This window comes from Choloepus didactylus, chromosome 13 (genome assembly GCF_015220235.1).
Source record: "Choloepus didactylus isolate mChoDid1 chromosome 13, mChoDid1.pri, whole genome shotgun sequence".
Lineage (NCBI taxonomy): Eukaryota > Metazoa > Chordata > Mammalia > Pilosa > Megalonychidae > Choloepus > Choloepus didactylus.
The window spans coordinates 77,415,473-77,434,875 of NC_051319.1; the positions used below are offsets into that span (position 1 = coordinate 77,415,473).

The following is a 19,403-nucleotide window of genomic DNA, read 5'->3' on the forward strand; positions in this document are numbered from 1 at the left end:
TTTTAATCCACCAAAAAAAAAATGGTGGTGATAAAAATGATAGGTCTTCAGAATTTTTCCAGTTATCCCCAATTATTATTCAAATTGGACAAACTAAAAATAATGGACATCATTGGCTTAGGGACTTTCAGTTCCAACAGCCTATGAATTTTAATTTTTCTGTATTAAAGACATAACAGAGGAATATAGTAACTTTTAACAGATAGGTTATTAAACAATCCTTTTGGAATTTAATTGAAGTAATATTTTAAAATAATATTATGACATACATAAATTTCCCAGAAACAAGTCCTTAATCTCTTAACATACATGTACTACATCTGCCAATAATCCATTTAGCTTTGGGTATTTTTTTCTTGCATTTTTGGGGTGTTGAACTTGAGGAAGGACCACCCCAGCAAAAATGGGACTCTTGGAAAAGATATTACGCAAGTGAGGTGTCAAATTGCCTGAAAAGAGAAAATACATGTGTATAAAGAAACAAAGAAATTAGGTCTGAAATCCAAATAATCATATTGCTATGTGATCTTTATCAAATTACCAGAAACTGAGACAGGAGAATAGCAATTACATTCTTTTAATTTTTAAAGTTGAACAAGGAACTATCTGAACATGGCAAAAGAAACTGAGAATTCCCCAGGATTCTGTTGATAGCACATAGGCAGCAGAGAATGTAAAACCACCAAGTTTATTTTCCTTTCCCAAACTGTAAGGCATAATATATAATGCTATCAAGAAAAGCACACTCAATTTTACACATTTCCATGTGTGAAACTGTTTAACTAGCAGGTGTTCATCATAAAAATGAGGTGAAGCAGTACTCAAAAATGCTAAATTAGTAACATTATTTAGAAATCAAAATATTGCAAAGAAGAAACAAGGCTAGAGCATTGTAGTACACAAGGAGTAGAGAGAACTAAATTCTAGCACCAGTTTTGCAATAACTAGCTCTGAATCTGTGCATCTCTCCCCTTTGTATGCTTTTGTTTCCTCACCTATAAATGAGAGGATTGATCTCATAATCCTTAAGGTTCCTTCTAACATTAACCCATAACCAGAACCTTAAAGCTGACACAAAAAGTGTGATGCTTTAAGGCTCTGAACTGCATCATAAATCAGTATTTATGCAGTTTTCACTGTTATTGGTGTTATTCACAGTACTACTATCACAGCCCTTCCTCATGATCCTGTAATTACATGTCTATATATAGCTTTCCCACCACATAATGGGTTCCTCAAGCTCCTCACACAGAAATATAAAGAAAGCAAATAATTGAAACACCATGAGCACTGCTAACCACCACAGTGTTTGAACAGTCAAAGCAGATCATAAAATAATTGAGCTCTCATCAAATATATTCTTCAGTGAATTGTTTAGCTTCTGCCTAACTATTGCATTTTATTTTGTTTTGTCTTGTTTATAGTTTTTCTAGATGAAAAAATTGATTTTCTATTTCAAAATTTTTTTTAAAGCATCTGACTTATCTCTATTATTTAAAAGCCCTCATTTAGAGGTGCAAATGTTTGTGGAAATCAAAATTTTAAAACAACTTTCGGGAAATTAAAGTAGCTTCCTATTGTACTAATTTTCTTAGTATCAACCACCAACATATGGCATAGCTATTTGTACCCTGGAAAAGCAAATATTATTTGCAAAAACAGAAGAGAATTATCTGCCTTCTTTAACAGCTCAAGGAATCCATCTGCTGCCATCTATCAAAACAATGTATTCCCTTCTTCTTGTGAAGAAAAAGCTAAATTTGATAACCAAGCGGGATTGGACAGGCAATGTTTATTTTAGGCATGTTATAGAGTATTTCAGTAATACCTACCTACTTTTAAAACAATTTTATGGAGTAAGTCCAAATCAGAGCTGCTAGGAAGATAGGGATTTCCAGTGGCCATCTCAATGATCATACAGCCCAAAGCCCAGATATCCACAGGTCTGAAACAAGAATAAATCACTTCATTTCATGTCAAGTGAAAAAAGCATTATGTACAATGTATATAGTATGCCCCTATTAATGTTTAAAAGGAAGGAGATGTGTGTGTGTGTGTGTTTGTGTGTGTGTGTGTATGTGTATTGCTAAATAATGATTTTAGGAATATAGAGGTTAATTGTAGTTTTTACAATTTTTCAAGTTCATATTACAATCACAACTGGATAATACAGTAGGAATGTATAAGCTTGCTTATATTACAAGTTATAAGGACTTAGTGGAAATTTGTAAGTTTTACCAAGAAAGAATAAAATTAAGACCAAGTTTTAGCCCTTGAAACCTTAAGTAAATTATTTTTAAGCTCCTTCCCCACAGAATGAAACTCCTACTTCCCTCCACCATACCCAAAAAAGACACTAAAAACATTCCTAAACAGACTAGTTTACTTTTCCCTAGCTTTGCCTGAACTTTAACAGTTCAGTTTGGTAAAATAAGGCACTATCTGCAGAAATGTAAGGCATTATCTCAGCAGGCCCTTCAATGAGCAATGGGAAACAGAATATAGCTAGTTGATGGTCATCACAGCAATGATCTTAAAGGACTCCTTCATAATCTGAATATCAGCATGTCCTAGTTCACCCATAGAGACAACCTTCTCATATCAAGCACAGCATGATGCAAAAAAGAGTGGTCTCATTGGAAAAAACAAAACCAAAATTTATTTAATACCAGTTACGAAAACTGAAGGTATTAGACACAAGCCTTGCTCAAGTAAGTAAAGCACATCTGACCAAGCTTAGGTCTAGTATTGCAAGAATAAGAGAGGAGGTAAAAAGAAGCATGGGGTATTGCTTAATGATGTATTTCCTTATGAAAGCAGTTCTCAAATATTTTAGTCTCAAGATGCCTTTACACTCTAAAAATTATTAAAGATCACCACCACAAAAAGTTATTGTTTATATGGTTTGAGCTATCAATATTTGCTGTTAAAAGTAAAACTGAAATATGGGAATCCTGTATTTAATGCATGATTGTTCTGTAAACCCAAAATTTCTTTAATAAAGAAAAAAAAGAAAAATTGAGAATTTAAAAAATATTTATTAATTCATTTAAACTAACAATAATAAACTTTTTGTATGTTAAAATAAATAACAAGCTTTCATTTAAAAATAACTATTTTCCAAAAAGAAAATACTCAGTGAGGAAAATGGCAATGTTTTATATTCTTACAAATCTCTTTAATCTCTGGCTTAATAGAAGACAGCTGGATTCTCATATTTGCTTCTGTATTCAATCTGTTGCTATAGTGCACACCATGTGATGTTTGGAAAATTCCACTTTGCATTCATGAGAGTATGAAGGTGAAAAACGCAAACAATGTCTTATTATTATAAAAGTGGTTTTGACTTCACAGCTCCCTGAAAGGGTCTCCGGAACCCCAGGACCACAATATTAGAAACACTGGCTTAACACAAGAACCAAGTCATTGTATCAGACAAATGGTGGTGAAGGCGGGGGTGGGGGTAGGGAATTAAATTTCTAACTTCTTGTGTTTTTTTAATTAAAAAAAATCAAACTTCTTAAAATATGAGAATTTCTTCAAAATTTTTGTCATGGAAAACTTCAAACACATAGAAGAGCCAGCAGAACACCTACCCCATGAACCTCTGCCCATTTCAATAATTACCAACTAAAAGCTATTCTTGCTTCATCTGTATACATCCACCCACTTTAACCTCTCCCCCTTGCCCATTACTAAGGGGGGAAATATCCTAGTATCACATCATTTCATCCATAAATATCTCAGTATATATTTCTAAAAGAACACCTTTTTCAATCATAAAAATAATTTACATCAATTGCACAGTTTCATGAAATAACCCATCAGTACTCAAATTTCCAGTGGTGATGCAAATATAATTTTTTACAGTTTAATTGAATTGAGATCTGAATAAGGTCCAACATTGTGATTGGGTGATGTCTTCTAAGTCTATATTAATCTATAGCTCTTCTCCCATCTCTTTTTGTTTTTTCCTTGAAATTTCTTTGTTAAAAAAAAAAATAAGTCATTTGTCCTATAAAGTTTCCTATTGGTGCATTGCTGGACCTCACTCCAAATTTGTTGGAATACTGGCCAATATTGTCTCTAGATTCTGGGAAGATGGCAGCAGTTTTTTTTTTTAATCTTTCTGAATCTCCCCCCACTTCCCATAAGAACAGATAGAGTCATTGGATACCGAAACCAAAACATATGGGCAATACATACAATAAAATTATGTGACATAGTGTGTCCATAAACTTCAAAATACAAGGGGGTGGGGACAAAACACTGACAATTACAAGACTTGTGGGGTATCAGTGTCTGTGCAGGAGGAAGCAAAGGGAGGTTAACAACATATCTAATAAACCTGAAAACAGGAGAACCTCAAAATAGCCAATAGGTATTCATTGTAAAGAACAATAGGCCAACTCAAGGACAGCTGCTGACTTGGGAGGTTTTGCCAGTAGCACATGAGTTAAGGGGTCTGTGATAAGGTCTGATGCAGCAGTCTATGCCCTTATGAAACCTCAAAATTTACTAGCCAAGACTTCTCTCTAGGACAGGAACTAAAGGGAAACTACTAGGAGAGGAATGAAATTGGGTAAGGACAGTGACAGTAAAGACAAAGGAAAAGAAGATCCAAATGAAAGTGCAAAAGGGGAACAGAGGCAGGAAACCTCAGAAAGTAGGCTACCATATTTTTAAAATATAACACAAACATTTAAGTGGGAGTTTTGTGAAATTAGAAAAGCTACCCTAAACTATACCTGTTTCTAGAGATTCAAGAGAACTAATTTCACATAAAATGACTAATAGAAGAATACTGAAATTAAATGCAAGCACTTACAAAATTATTATAAGAAAAAAGGGAATAAAGAGTAGAATAATATCCTGAGAGACAATCAACGTTCACCAGGAAGACATGCCCATGGAATAGATCAAAACTGGAATGACCTATTTCAAAATAAACTAAAAGACATTAAGAAAAATCATGACATAAAAGAATAACATGAATTAGAATTATAAAAACTCACAAATTAGGTGAGAAAACAATAAAAAAATTAGACATAAAGGAATCATTTCAGAAATGAAGACTAAACTATTATGACCACAAGAGAAAATAAATACAGCAGATAGTGCCAGAAAAATAAAGTAAAAAATGAAGGAATATTTTAAAATAAAAAAGAAATGTAGAAAGGATTGTGGGAAGAAGGTGGAATAGGAAGCTCCAGTAATCAGTCCCTCTACCAAAACAACTATTGAATTGAAAGGAACTGTCTGATTCTACTATTTTGGAACTCTGGAGTCAAGTGGAACATGTATATATCCAGAGAAGAGCTGAATGAAGAGGCTCATAAATTTTGGTGAATTTTGCGTTTTGCCTAGCAGCTACCATCTCCCCATCCCCCACCTCATGGCAGGCAGCTGTGTGAACTGTAGCCCATATTCTGGGCGTGACTTGCTAGTGCCATGATGGGGGAAAAGGACCTCATCGTCCAAAAATCGGAGTTGCGTGTTTTGATTGCCAATCACTACTTTTGATGACTAGGGGACTAGCAGGGAGGATGGCCATTGTTTAAAATCCCACAGACCGGAAGGGCAGTGGAGGGACTCAAAGAGATAGTACTTTTTCTTCCTTTCTACATTTGGGAACAAACACAGTTTGGAAGATGGCTCCAGTCCTTAACAAGTAAAAATCAGCAATCCCCAAGGAGTGGGAGAATTAGATTTTCAGAGTTACCACAAAATAATACTCAGAATGTCCAGTTCTCAACAAAAAATTACAAAGCAAACAAACAAACAGGAATGTATGGCCCATTACAGGGGGAAAAAAAAAAGAATTTGCCAAAAACCACCCCAGGGAAACTCAAACATTGTAAATATTAGTCAAAGACATTAAATTAACTACGTTAAATATGTTCAATGAGCTAAAGAGAAACATGGACAAAGAACTAAAGAAAATTAGAAAAATGATGTCTGAACAAAATGTGAATATCAATAAAGAGACAGAAATTATTAAAAGAAACCAAAGAAATTCAGGAGCTGAAAAGTACAATAATTGAAATGAAAAACTCACTAGAGAAATACAAAAGCAGATTTGAGTAGGCAGAAGACATGAACAATGAATGTGAAGATAAGACAATTGAAATTATCCAGTCTAAGAGGCAGAAAGAAAGAAGAAATTTTTTAAAAAAAGAACAGGGCCTAAGGAACCTGTGGGTTCTATCAAACATAAAAAAATATGCATTATAGAAGTTCCAGGAGAAGAGAGAGAAAGGGCTAGAAAAAATATTTGAAAATATAAAACTTCACAAATCTGATTAAAGACCTGAATGTACACATCCAAGAAGCTCAATGAACTCCAAGTAGGAATAACACAAAGAGATCCATGCCAAGATATATTACAGTCAAACTGTTGAAACACAAAGACAAAGAGAGAATTTTGAAAGCAGCAAGAGAGCAGCAACTCATCACATATCAGGAATCTTTGATAAGAATTACAGCTGATTTCTCTTCAGACACCATAGGGGCCAAGAGGCAGTAGAATGACATATTTAAAATCCTGAAAAAAAAAAAAGCTGTCAACCAAGAATTCTACAATTGGGGAAATTATGATTCAAGAATGAAGGAGAGATCAAGACATTTCCAAACAAATAAAAGTTGATGGAGTTCATTACCAGTTGACCTGTCCTAGAAAAAAAAAATACAAGGTGTTGTTCAGGCTTAAATGAAAGGACACTAGTCAGTAAGAAAGCCACAAGAAAAAGTAAAGAACACAAGTAAAGGTAACTTGATAGATAAATATAAAAGCCAGTACTGTACTTTTGACTTGATTTCTAACATCTCTCTTTTTCCTATACATACAAAGGGAAAGAAGAAGGGAATCAAAATGGTACACTAAAAAGATCAACTAAATACAAAACAAAAGGGCAGTAATGTAGGACTTGAAAAACAAAAAACATATAAGGCATACAGAAAAAAAAGTAACTAAGTGTCAAAAGTAAATCTGTATCAGTAATCACATTAAATACAAATGAATTAAACTACTATTAACAGGCAGAGATTGGCAGGTTGAATTTAAAAAAAAAAAAACAGGATCCAACTACCTACAAGTGACTCATTTTAGATATAAAGAAACAAAGAGGTTGAAAGTAAAAAGAAGGAGAAAAAATATTCTGCGTAAATGGTAACCAAAAGAAAGCTGGGGTGGCTATATTATCACTACGCAAAATAGACAGTAAGTCAAAAAAGGTTTCAAGAGAAAAAAAAGGACATTATATATTGATAAAAGATTCAATTCAGCAAGAAGATATAAAAATTATAAACATACATGCACTAACAGCAGAGCACAAAAAATATGATGCAAATATTGATGGAACTGAAGGGTGAAATAGACTGTTCTACAGTAATAGTTGGAGATTTCAATACACTACTTTCCATAATGGACAGAACATCTACACAGAAGATCAGTAAGGAAATAGAGGACGTGAATAACATTATAAACCGAACGGACCTTAGGGACATATATAAACCCCCCCCACCCCCATCCCTACACCCACCCCCCAAAAAAACAGAATACAAACTCTTCTCAAGTGCACCTTGAGAAGGATATTATATGATGTTAGGTCACAAATCAAATCTTAATAAATTTAAAAACACTGAAAACATACAAAGTATCTTCTCCAATCACAATGGAAGAAGCTATAAATAAACAATAGAAGGAAAACTGGAAAACTCACAGATATTTGGAAATTAAACAACACACTCTTTAACAACCAATGGTACAAGAAAAAAATCACAAGGGAAAGTCAAAAACATTTAGAGATGAATGAAAAAGAAAACACAACATACCAAAATTTATGGGATGCAATGAAGGCAGTGCTCAGAGGGAAATATAAAGCTGTAAATGCCCACATTAAAAAACAATAAATAACTTAAATCAGTAATTTAACTTCATACTTTAAGGAACTAGAAAAAGAAGAGCAAACTAAATATAAAGTGATAGAAAGAAGGAACTAACAAAGATTAGAGCAGAAATATTTGAAATAGAGAACAGAAAAATAATAGAATCAACAAAAAATGTTTTTTAAAAGATCAATAAAATTGAGAAATCTTTAGCAAGACTGACAAAGGAAAAAAAAAAGAGAAGACACAAATAACTAAACTCAGAAATGAAAGTGAGATCGCTACTACAGAACTTACAGAAATAAAAAGGATTATAAAAGAATATTGTAAACTATTGTAAACAAAATTAATAACCATGCAGAAGCAGGCAAATTCCTAGAAATGAACAAATTACTTAAACTGACTCAGGAGGAAACAGAAGATTTCAATGGACTTTTAATTAGTAAAGAAACTGAATTAGTAATCAAAAACCAAAAAACAAAGACCAAGACCAGATGGTTTCACTGCTGAATTTCACCAAACGTTTTAAGAATTAACAGGAATCTTTCTCAAACTCCAAAAACAGAAGAGGAGGGAACACTTCCTTACTCATTCTAAGAGGACAGCATTACCTGATACCAGAGTCCGATACAGACATCACAAGAAGAGAACATTACAAACCAATATCTCATATGAATATGTATGCAAAAATCCTCAACAAAATACTGGCAAATAAAATCCAACAACATATTAAAAGGATTATATACCATGTGCTGGTTTGAAGCTGCTACATACCCCAGAAAAGGCCATGTTCTTTTAAATCCATCCCTGTGGATACAGACGTATTGTGGGTGGGATCTTTTGGTTAGATTATTTCAATTGAGATGTTACCCAGCCAATTCAAGGTGGGTCTTAATCCTTTACTGGAGTCCTTTATGAGAGGATAAAAGGCAGAAAACTCAGAAAAGCTAAGAGGAAAGCCCCCAGAGGAGGTGAGACAGCCAGTGAAGTCAGAAGCTAAAAGCAATGAAACCCAGGAGAAAAGGACCAGCAGATGCCAGCTGTGTGCCTTCCCATGTGACAGAGGAAACCCAGATGCTATCAACCTTTCTTGAGAGAAGGTATCTTTCTCTTGATGCCTTAATTTGGACTTTTTACAGCCTTAGAACTGTAAATTTGTAAGCTAATAAATCCCCATTGTAGGGGAGAACCTAAGATGGTGGCTAGGTGAGACAGGGCAAAAAAACACCTCCGTGAAAAATACTAGATAAAAACCAGAAAGTGACCCAGAATACCACTTCCAGCGATGCACCAGCCGGACAAGGTCTGCTAAATCCACAGGGGCCATGCACTTGGTGAAACCGGGATTGTGCATTCTGAAACGAGTAAGTAAGCCAGCTGAAAGTCCCACGGCTGCACTGTGGTGTAGGGAAACTGCGGGTTGCTGTTTGAAGACGGACTAGTTCTTTTTTAAAAAAAAAAACAAAACAAAAACCTGGGAGTGGCTGCAGATACGGCAGTGAGAACTGTACAGTGAAGCACTGCAGGAGCAGGCTGTAGCCAACACCTCGGTGTCTGGCTTGGAGAATAGCCCTCCCCACACCCGCTGCTGATTGTCCCAGAGCCAGAGGGACAGAGGGGAGAGCCAAAAAGAGAAAGAAACCATACCCCTTGCAGCTGGCTTCCCGGCGTGCTGGCAACACTCCTGCCCGGGGCCGTACCCACAGCCCAGAGCCGCGCCAGGAAACCCAGTCTGATGGGGAGTGTATCACACATCACCCTGCACATGCCACAATATAGGCCCTGGACAGTGGCCTTGGGTGCAACCACAGCTAGTTGTCCCGGAGCTGGGAAGGCGGAGCTGTGCAAAAGGTGGGGGGGGTTGAGACACCCCATTCAGCCGTTTTTGCATCAGGCTGGGCGCGCCCCTACGCAACCTGGTGGCCCAGGGCTTCCCTTGAGGGAAGGCGTGCACTTGTGACGTAGCACAGCCTTCCCTCAGTAGAGGTCCTGGAATATCACAGCTATCAAGCAAAGCAAATGCCAAGAGGCCAAAAACAACAGAAAATCTTAAAGCATTTGCTAAAACCAGAGGATATGGAGAACCCCATCCCAAACACCCAAATCAAACGATCGGAGGAGACACAGTACTTGGCACAACTCATCAAAGGACTACAGTCAAAGAATGAGAGTATGGCACAGGATATAAAGGACATGAAGAAGAACATGGCACAGGATATAAAGGACATAAAGAAGACCCTAGAAGAGCATAGAGAAGACATTGCAACAGTAAATAAAAAAATAGAAGATCTTACGGAAATAAAAGAAACTGTTGGCCAAATTAAAAAGACTCTGGATACTCATAATACAAGATTAGAGGAAGCTGAACAACAACTCAGTGTCCTAGAAGACCACAGAACAGAAAAGGAAAGAACAAAAGAAAGAATGGAGAAAAAAATCGAAAAAATCAAAATGGATCTCAGAGATACGATAGATAAAATAAAACGTCCAAATTTAAGACTCATTGGTGTCCCAGAAGGGGAAGAGAAGGGTAAAGGTCTAGAAAGAGTATTCAGAGAAATTGTTGGGGAAAACTTCCCAAACTTTCTACACAATATAAATACACAAAGCATAAATGCCCAGCAAACTCCAAATAGAATAAATCCAAATAAACCCACTCCAAGACATATTCTGATCAGACTGTCAAATACTGAAGAGAAGGAGCAAGTTCTGAAAGCAGCAAGAGAAAAGCAATTCATCACATACAAAGGAAACAACTTAAGACTAAGTAGCGACTACTCAGTGGCCACCATGGAGGCGAGAAGGCAGTGACATGACATTTTTAAAATTCTGAGAGAGAAAAATTGCCAACCGAGAATACTTTATCCAGCAAAATTCTCCTTCAAAATTGAGGGAGAGCTTAAATTCTTCAAAGACAAACAAACGCTGAGAGATTTTGCCAATAAAAGACCTGCCCTACTTCAGATACTAAAGGGAGCCCTACCGACAGAGAAACAAAGAAAGGAGAGAGAGATACAGAGAATTCTAACAGACATATAGAACCTTACATCCCAAATCACCAGGACACACATTTTTCTCTAGTGATCATGGATCTTTCTCCAGAATAGACCATATGCTGGACATAAATCAAGCCTCAAGAAATTAAAAAAAAAACAAAATTGAATATATTCAAAGCACATTCTCTGACCACAATGGAAGACAAATAGAAGTCAATAATTTTTTATTTGTAACTCCACTATTTACTTCCTACAGAATATAAAATACATAAACTCTAATGACAAATCAGTGGTTTTGGACTCAATGTAAAACATGTAATTTTTGACAAGAACTATATAAAGGTGGGGGAATGGAGGAGTACAGGAACATAGTTTATGGGCCCTATTGAAGTTAAGTTGGTATCAAAGAAAAACAAGATTGTCATGGATTTAACAGATTAAGTTTAAGCCCCACAGTAAACACAAAGAAATTACCAGAGAATATGACCATAGAGATGAAAAGCAGAGTATGGGTTATGAGAAGTGGGGGAAGGGGCAATGGGGAGTTAAGAAATGAGGGTAGGGTTGCTGTTTGAGGTGAAGGGAAATTTCTAGTAATGGATGGTGGGAAGGTGATAGCATTACAACATTCTAAATGTGATTAATCCCACTAATGGAATGCTAGGGAGGGGGTGGAATGGGAAGATTTAGGCTGTATATATGTTTCCACAATTGAAAAAAAAAAGACTGCCTAATAGATGACAATTGAATGCCAAGGATGATCCTGGATGGGATCTCAGGATGGAGGACAGGAGGCTCAAAGGGACACAGTTGGGACATAAGGAAAAAAAAAGGAAATATAGAATGTAAGCTTCGTATCAATGTTGAATTTCTTGAACTTCTTAGCTGCGCTTAACGGGATTGCATAAAAGAATATTCTTGTTCATGGGAATTGTATATGTGAATTATAGTGTTTGTTCAAGGAGGTGTGCAGCTTGCGCTCGTATGTTCAGAAGACAGAGCAATAGATAGATGATAGATAGGGAGGGAGGGAGGGACAGAAAGAAATGGCAGAGTGACAACATGTTAAAGTTGATGGATCGGGGTATCGGGGAAGGGGGGTCAGGGTATGCTGTGTATGGGGTTTGTATTGTTTTTGCAACTGTTCCTGTAACTTTGAATTTATTTCAAAATAAAATTTAAAAAAAAAACAATATTGTGAATGAACTGAGCATGGACTTGAAATAGTGAGATGAATAAATGTTTTACTGATGTTTAGAAAAAAAAAAATCTCCATTGTAAATGCCAATCCATTCTGGTATGTTGCATTTTGGCAGCTTTAGCAAACTGAAACACATCACAATCTAGTGGAACTTACCCCAGAAATGCACAGTGGTTCAACATAGGAAAAGCAACCCATGTAATATAACACATTAATAGAATGAAGGGGAAAAACACCTGATCGTCTCAATTGACACAGAAAAGGCATTTAACATATTCTAAACCAACACCCTTTCATGGTTTAAAAAAAAAAGAAAAAACACTCAGAAACCTAAGAATAGAAGAGAACATCCTCAACATGATAAACGGCATTTATGAAAAACCCACAGCTAATATCGTATTCATGATGAAAAAAGGAAAGCCTTCCCCCTAAGATCAAGAACAAGATAAGGATGCCCAGTGTCACCACTGTGATTCAACACTGTATGGTAAGTTCTAGCCAGAGCAAGCAGGTAAGAAAAAGAAATAAAAGTTATCTAAATTGGAAAAGAAAAAGTAAAACTATAAGCATTCACAGATGACATGATCCTATATATAGAAAATTCCAAAGGATATATAAGAAAGCTACTAGAGCTAATAAACAAATTCAGCAAAACTGAGGGTACAATATTACCATGCTAAAATCAGTTGTGTTTCTATATGCAAATAATGAAAAATAGAAAAGGAAATTAAGGAAGCAGTTCCATTTACAATAGCATCTAAAAGAATAAGATATCTAAGAGTAAATTTAACCAAGAAAGTGAAAGACATACACTGAAAAGCACAAAACATTCTTGAAAGAAATTAAAGAAGGCCTAAATAAATGGAAAGACATCCCTTGTTAATGGTTGAAAGACTCAATATTATTAACATGTCAATATTACCCAAAGTGATGTACAGATTCAACACAGTCCCTATCAAAATTCCAATAGCCAGTCAGCTTGGATGTGGACAATGGTGATGTGTCCAAGAGCATCCACAGTTCCATCTAGGAGACCAGCAAGGAGCTGTATGGTGGGATCACTGACACAACCTCCCTGATCAGAAGGCAGTGCATAATGCTGCCAAAAAGAACCAGAGCAGGCTGGATAAATATCAGGTGCTGGCGGACTATGAGCAGGTCAACATGCCTGGCTCAGACCTGGAGCACAGTACTCATCTTTTACATGCACAGCATGAACCTCTGGAGCAAACTGAGGCAGTGCCACAATTTTCCAATTATAGCACCAAAGCAAGCAACATCTAAAGAGATAAAGACCACTACAGCTCCAGGTTTTACACCAACTCTGGAACTAGAGCCAGCTCCATTACAACCTCTAGGCCTAACTCCAGAGCTAGTGCAAACTCTATCACCTGCTATGGATTTGAACCCACCTCTGGAGATGAAGTCCACAACAACACCAGGGCCTGATAAAGAGTTGGACACAATGCTAGCCCTGGCTCCAGCATCACCATCACATTTAGAGCCACCTGACAAACTTAATCCTCCCCAGTCACCATATCCAGCTCCAAATCCTCAGTTCTAGCCTGGGCCAGATGAAGGAACATAGGCTTCCTTCCCCACTCATTTGAGGGTATCTTTTTTGGCACCTTTTTTCATGTTTTACTTTTTGTATAGATTAGTGTATTTTTCCTTTTAAATCACCCTTAAGGTAAATTTATTAATACCATTTAAAAAATTGTTTTTACAGAAATAGAAAAGGCAATCCTCAAATATATATGGAGTTATAAAGGGCCCCCAGTAGCAAAAAAAAAACATTAAAAAGAAGAACAAAACTGCAGCACTCACTTTTCTCAATTTCAAAACTTACTACAAAGCTACAGTAATCAAAACAGTGCAGCAGTGGTATTAGGATAGATATGTAGGCCAATGGAATAGAATCAAGAGTTTAGAAATAAACCCACATATCTAAAGGCAATTGATCTTTGACAAAGGTGTCAAGTCCATTCAATGGGTAAAGAATAGTCTCTTCAACAAATGATGCTGGGACACTTGGAAATCCACATTCAAAAGTATGAAATGGGATCCCAACCTCTCACAAGAATTAACTCATACTGGGCCAATGACCTAAATATAAGAGTAAAACCATAAAACTTTTAGAAGAAAACAGAGGGATAAATATGTAAGGCCTTGTATTTGGCAATTTATTCTTAGATATGAAGCCAAAAGCACAAGCAACAAAAGAAAACATACAGAGTCTTTGTCTTGGGATGATGAAATCAATATGGTTGTATAAGACATCGCCAGAGACATTTCCCCTTAGAGATAACTAAATAAAAATGCAGATTCAACTCTCTTTGAACTTTGCAAAATGATCAGCATGGGAGAATGACTCTACAAATGCTGAACTGAGGGAAAAAACAAAACTCACCTTAAAAGGGGAAGCAGTGAACCAGACTTGCCAGTCTGAACCTCTCCCCCATGCTCATACCCATGAGGTATAAGAGACACACAACAGAGACTCTCCTGACCACAGAGGCACCCATGGCAGTGAGTAAGATTCCCAAGCACATTTAGGAAGGGGGACCCAATACCACATAGACCCACAATGGGACCTCTGTACTCAGTGTGTGCACATATTCAAAAGAAACACCCAGGAAGCCAGAGCAACCCACAGCAGAAATATTGTCAAGCTGTGAACACTCCCAGCCTGGACACTAATTGCTGGTGCACTTAAACGAAAAAATTGGGTATCTATGAACATTGACTCCCATCTGGCTCTGTGGCTCAGGATACCCTAATGCAAAAGTTACCAGAGGCAGAAAAGCTGCACAAAGAGGAGAAACCGAGATGCTACATAGCAGTGCAGACTCAGCAGGCTGAAAGCTGGAATGAAAGTTGGCCCAGAGCATGGAAGAGAAATTGAACAAAATACGGTCACCAGGGAGGAAATTTTGTATAAAAACAAGAAACAGTACAGGACTCCCAGAGGAGGAAGAGGGGAAAGAAATCCTCTCCTAGAGAAGAAACAGTTGCATATACTGCAGTAATCTTGAAAGTTACTGCATATGCCCAGGGTAAGAAGCAGGTGCATACAAACATTGGGACTGGTGGTTTGATGTGCTGAGCCCTCGATTGTGGGACTTGCCCTTAGGAAGCTTGTTACTGCAAAGGAGAGGCTAAACTTGCACATAATTGTGCCTAAGAGTCTCCCCCTGAGTACCTCTTTGTTGCTCAGATGTGGCCCTCTCTGTCTCTAACTGAACCACCTCGGCAGGTGAACTCACTGCCCTCCCCACTACGTGGGACCCGACTCCCGGGGTTGTAAATCTCCCTGGCAATGCAGGATATGACTCCTGGGGATGAATCTGGACCCAGCATCATGGGATTGAGAATATCTTCTTAACCAAAAGGGGGATGCAAAATGAGATGAAATAGTTTCAGTGGCTGAGAAATTTCAAATGGAGTCGAGAGGTCACTCTGGTGGACATTCTTATGCACTATATAGATAACACCTCTTAGGTTTTAATGTATTGGAATAGCTAGAAGTAAATACCTGAAACTACCAAACTCCAACCCAGTAGTCTGGAATCCTGAGGACAATTATATAATAATGTAGATTACAAGGAGAGACAGTGTGATTGTGAAAACCTTGTAGATCACACTCCCTTTATCTAGTGTATGGATGGATGAGTAGAAAAATGGCGATAAAAACTAAATAACAAATAGGGTGGGATGGGGGGGATGGTTTGGGTGTTCCTTTTTTTTACTTTTTTTTTTTTACTCTTATTCTGATTCTTTCTGATGTAAGGAAAATGTTCAAAAAAAGATTGTGGTGATGAATGCATAACTATATGATTGTACTGTGAATAGTTGTATTGTATACCATGGATGACTGTATGGTATGTGAATATATTTCAATAAAACTGAATTTAAAAAAAAAAGAAGCAGTAAAACTGAACTATTAACCATGGGTTGTTCTAAAGGTTCAATATAAACTTGACAAAGCATTGAAGAAAAGCCTTAACACATGGGCAACCTACACTAAAAACCTTAGGCAAGAGGGAAAAATTGACATCCAGAGTTAGCACATAAAAATAATCACATGCCCAGACTTCAAATAAAGATCACAAGTCATACCAAAAAAAAAAAAAAAAAGGGAAGAAATGGCCCATTCAAGGGAAAAAATTAAAACAAGAGAGGAAAAAAAGACATTTGAACTATTAATCAAAGACACCCAGTCAAGTCTTCTAAATCAGTTCAATGAACTAAAGGAAAACATGAAGGGTATCAAGAAAACCATGTGTGGAAAAAAAGAAATAAAAAAATTTTTAAAAGGAACATCAGAGAACTTATGTGGATCAAAAATACAATAATAGAGATGAAGAATACGCTAGACTATAAGCAGCAGCTCAGGAAAATGAATGACAACAAGAAGCGCATAAATGTACATGTCATGGGGGTCCCAGAAGGAGAAGAGAAGGGAAAAAGGGCAGAAACAAAAATGGAGGAAATAATCACTGAAAATTTTCCATCTCTTATGAAAGACAGAAAATTACAGATCCAAGAAGCACAGCATACCCCTAACAGAATAGGTCTGAATAGACCTATGCCAAGACACTTAATAATCAGATTATCAAATGTCAAAGACAAAGAGAATTCTGAAAGCAGCAAGAGAAAATCAATCTATCACATACAAGGGAAGCTCGATAAGACTATGTGTGGATTTCTCAGTAGAAAACGTGGTGGCGAGAAGGCAGTGCTATGATATATTTAAGATACTGAAAGAGAAAACTGCCAACCAATAATTCTATATCCAACAAAACTTTCCTTCAAAAATGACAGAGAGTTTAAAATATTCTCAGACAAACAGACACTGAGTTTGTGAACAAGATACCTGCTCTACAGGAAATACTAAAGGGAGCACTACAGACAGATAGGAAAAGACAGGGAAGAGAGGTTTGAGGTGCAATATTGGCTGATGGTAGCACAATAATATAAGTACACTGAACAAAGATGACTGTTAGTACAGTTGAAAGAGGAAGGTTAGGGGCATGTAGGACACCAGCAGGAAAGATAGAAGGTAAAGACTGGCACTGCATAACTTAGTGAAACCTAGAGTGGTCAATGATTGTGATTAAATATACAAAATATATTTTTACATGAGAGAGAACAAATGAATGTCAACTTTGCAAGGTATTAAAAATGGGGTGGTACTGGAGAAAAAATACAATGAATGCAAACTAGAGTCTATAGTTAACAGTAACATTTTAAGATGCTTTCCATTAATTGTAACAAAGGCAATATACCAAGCTAAATGGCTGTAAGAGGGGGATATGAGGGAGGAGTATGGAATTCTTGGAGTTGGTGTTGTCTGACTTTTTAATTGTATTTTATTTTAATTTTATTTTTTCTTTTGCTGCTTTTTAGTTGTCATTTTTTTCTTTCTTTTTCTTTTTTCTTTTTTCGCCTCTTCCTCTTTCTTGGTGGAAGAAATGGAAACGTCCTTATATAGATAGTGCTGGTGAATGCATAACTATGTAATTATACAGGGAACCATTGATTGTTCACTTAGGATGGAATGTATGGTGCATGAATAAAACCTTCTAAAAAATAAACAGAGGGATACAAAAGCTGGATAAAATGTGGAGAAATGGATGTACCTAATCACTGTTGGTGGGGAAGTACAATGGTGCAGTCCATCTGGAGGGCAGTGTGGTGGTTCCACATGAAGCTAACTAGAAGGTTGCCATGTGGCCCTGCAACTCGATTACTGGGTATATACTTGAAAAAACTGAAAAGATGGACATTAATGGACATTTGCACAGTGGAGTTTATGGTGTCTGCATTCATGATTTGCAATGGATGGAGGTGGCCTAAGGATACATTGATTGATGAAGGGAATGGAGAACTGTGGTGTATACATGCAATGGAATATTGAGCTGCTATAAGAAGGAGTCAAGTTGTGAGCTGAATGGACATTGAGGACAGTATGTTGAGTGAAATAAACCAGAAATGGAAAGAAAAGCATTATAATGCCTCACAATATGGACTAACTATAATGTGCAAACTCTGAGAACTGAGTTTGAGAGCACAGCTTATCAGAGGAAGGCTTATTGTAAAGGTTCCTAGATTGTAAGCTCTTACAGCAGTTATATATATTTCTGAGTTGTAATGGTTATTTCTACATTCTGAGATGCTGAGCTCTTTATGTATAACCTGGTCAGTCCCGGGAACTTTGGGTATCTGTGTGACACCTGAGACTCAGAACCAGAGTCCAGCAGCTATGAATGTCAGCATTACCCCATACAGCAAATGTAAAGGAGTCTGAAAAAAGAGATTAGACTTCAATTAGAGATATGAATGAAATGGACTTGGTTAGGACTAAGGTAAATCAGACTAAACGGTAAAGGACGATATTGACTCACTGCCCTGCCCGCTACATAAGACATGACTCCCAGGGGTGTAAATCTCCCTGGCAACATGGGACGTGACTTGTGGGGGATGAGCTTGGCCCTGGCATTGTGGGATTGAGAAAGTCTTCTTGGACCAAAAGGGGGAAGAGAAATGAAACAAAATAAAGTTTCAGTGGCTGAGAGATCTCAAATAGAGTTAAGAGGTCATTCTGGAGATTATTCTTATGCATTATATAGATATTCCTTTTTAGTTTTCAGTGTATTGGAATAGCTAGAAGGAAATACCTGAAACTGTTGAACCGCAACCCAGTAGAGCCTTGATTCTTGAAGACGATTGTATATAACTTACACTGCGTGACTGTGTGATTGTGAAAACTTTGTGGTTCCCACTTCCTTTATACGGTGTATGGACAGATGAATAGAAAAATGAGGACAAAAAGTAAATGAATAATAGGGAGGGATGGGGGCTATGGGATGTTTAAAGTGTTCTTTTTTACTTTAACTTTTATTCTTATTCTTTTGTGTGCGTGGTAATGAAAATGTTCAAAATTGATTGTGGTGATAAATGCACAACTATATAATGTTACTGTGAACAACTGATTGTACAGTATGGAAGACTGTATTGTATGTGAATATATCTCAACAAAATTGAATTTAAAAAAAAGAATACACTAGAGATGACAGCTTTCTATATATAGAAATTCCTGAAAATTTGACAACAATGCTACTACAGCCAATAAATTGACCAAAGTGATGGAATACAAGATCAACATGCAAAAATCAGTAGTGTTTCCATACACTAATAACGTGCAAGCTCAGGAGGAAATCATGATAAAATTCCACTCACAATAGCATCTAAAAGAATCACATATCTAGGAATATATTTCACCAATGATGTAAAGGACTTATACACAAAAAGCTATA

General features: G+C 36.7%; 1 protein-coding gene across 1 annotated transcript in view; it reads right to left on the bottom strand.

Moving 5' to 3' along the window:
* CDKL3 (cyclin dependent kinase like 3) overlaps positions 1–19,403 on the bottom strand; it is a 112,632-nt gene that overhangs the window by 36,431 nt on the left and 56,798 nt on the right. The window contains 2 exon segments of the mRNA XM_037800791.1: positions 310–449; positions 1,833–1,945. Of these exon segments, the coding sequence (XP_037656719.1) occupies positions 310–449; positions 1,833–1,945 (253 nt within the window).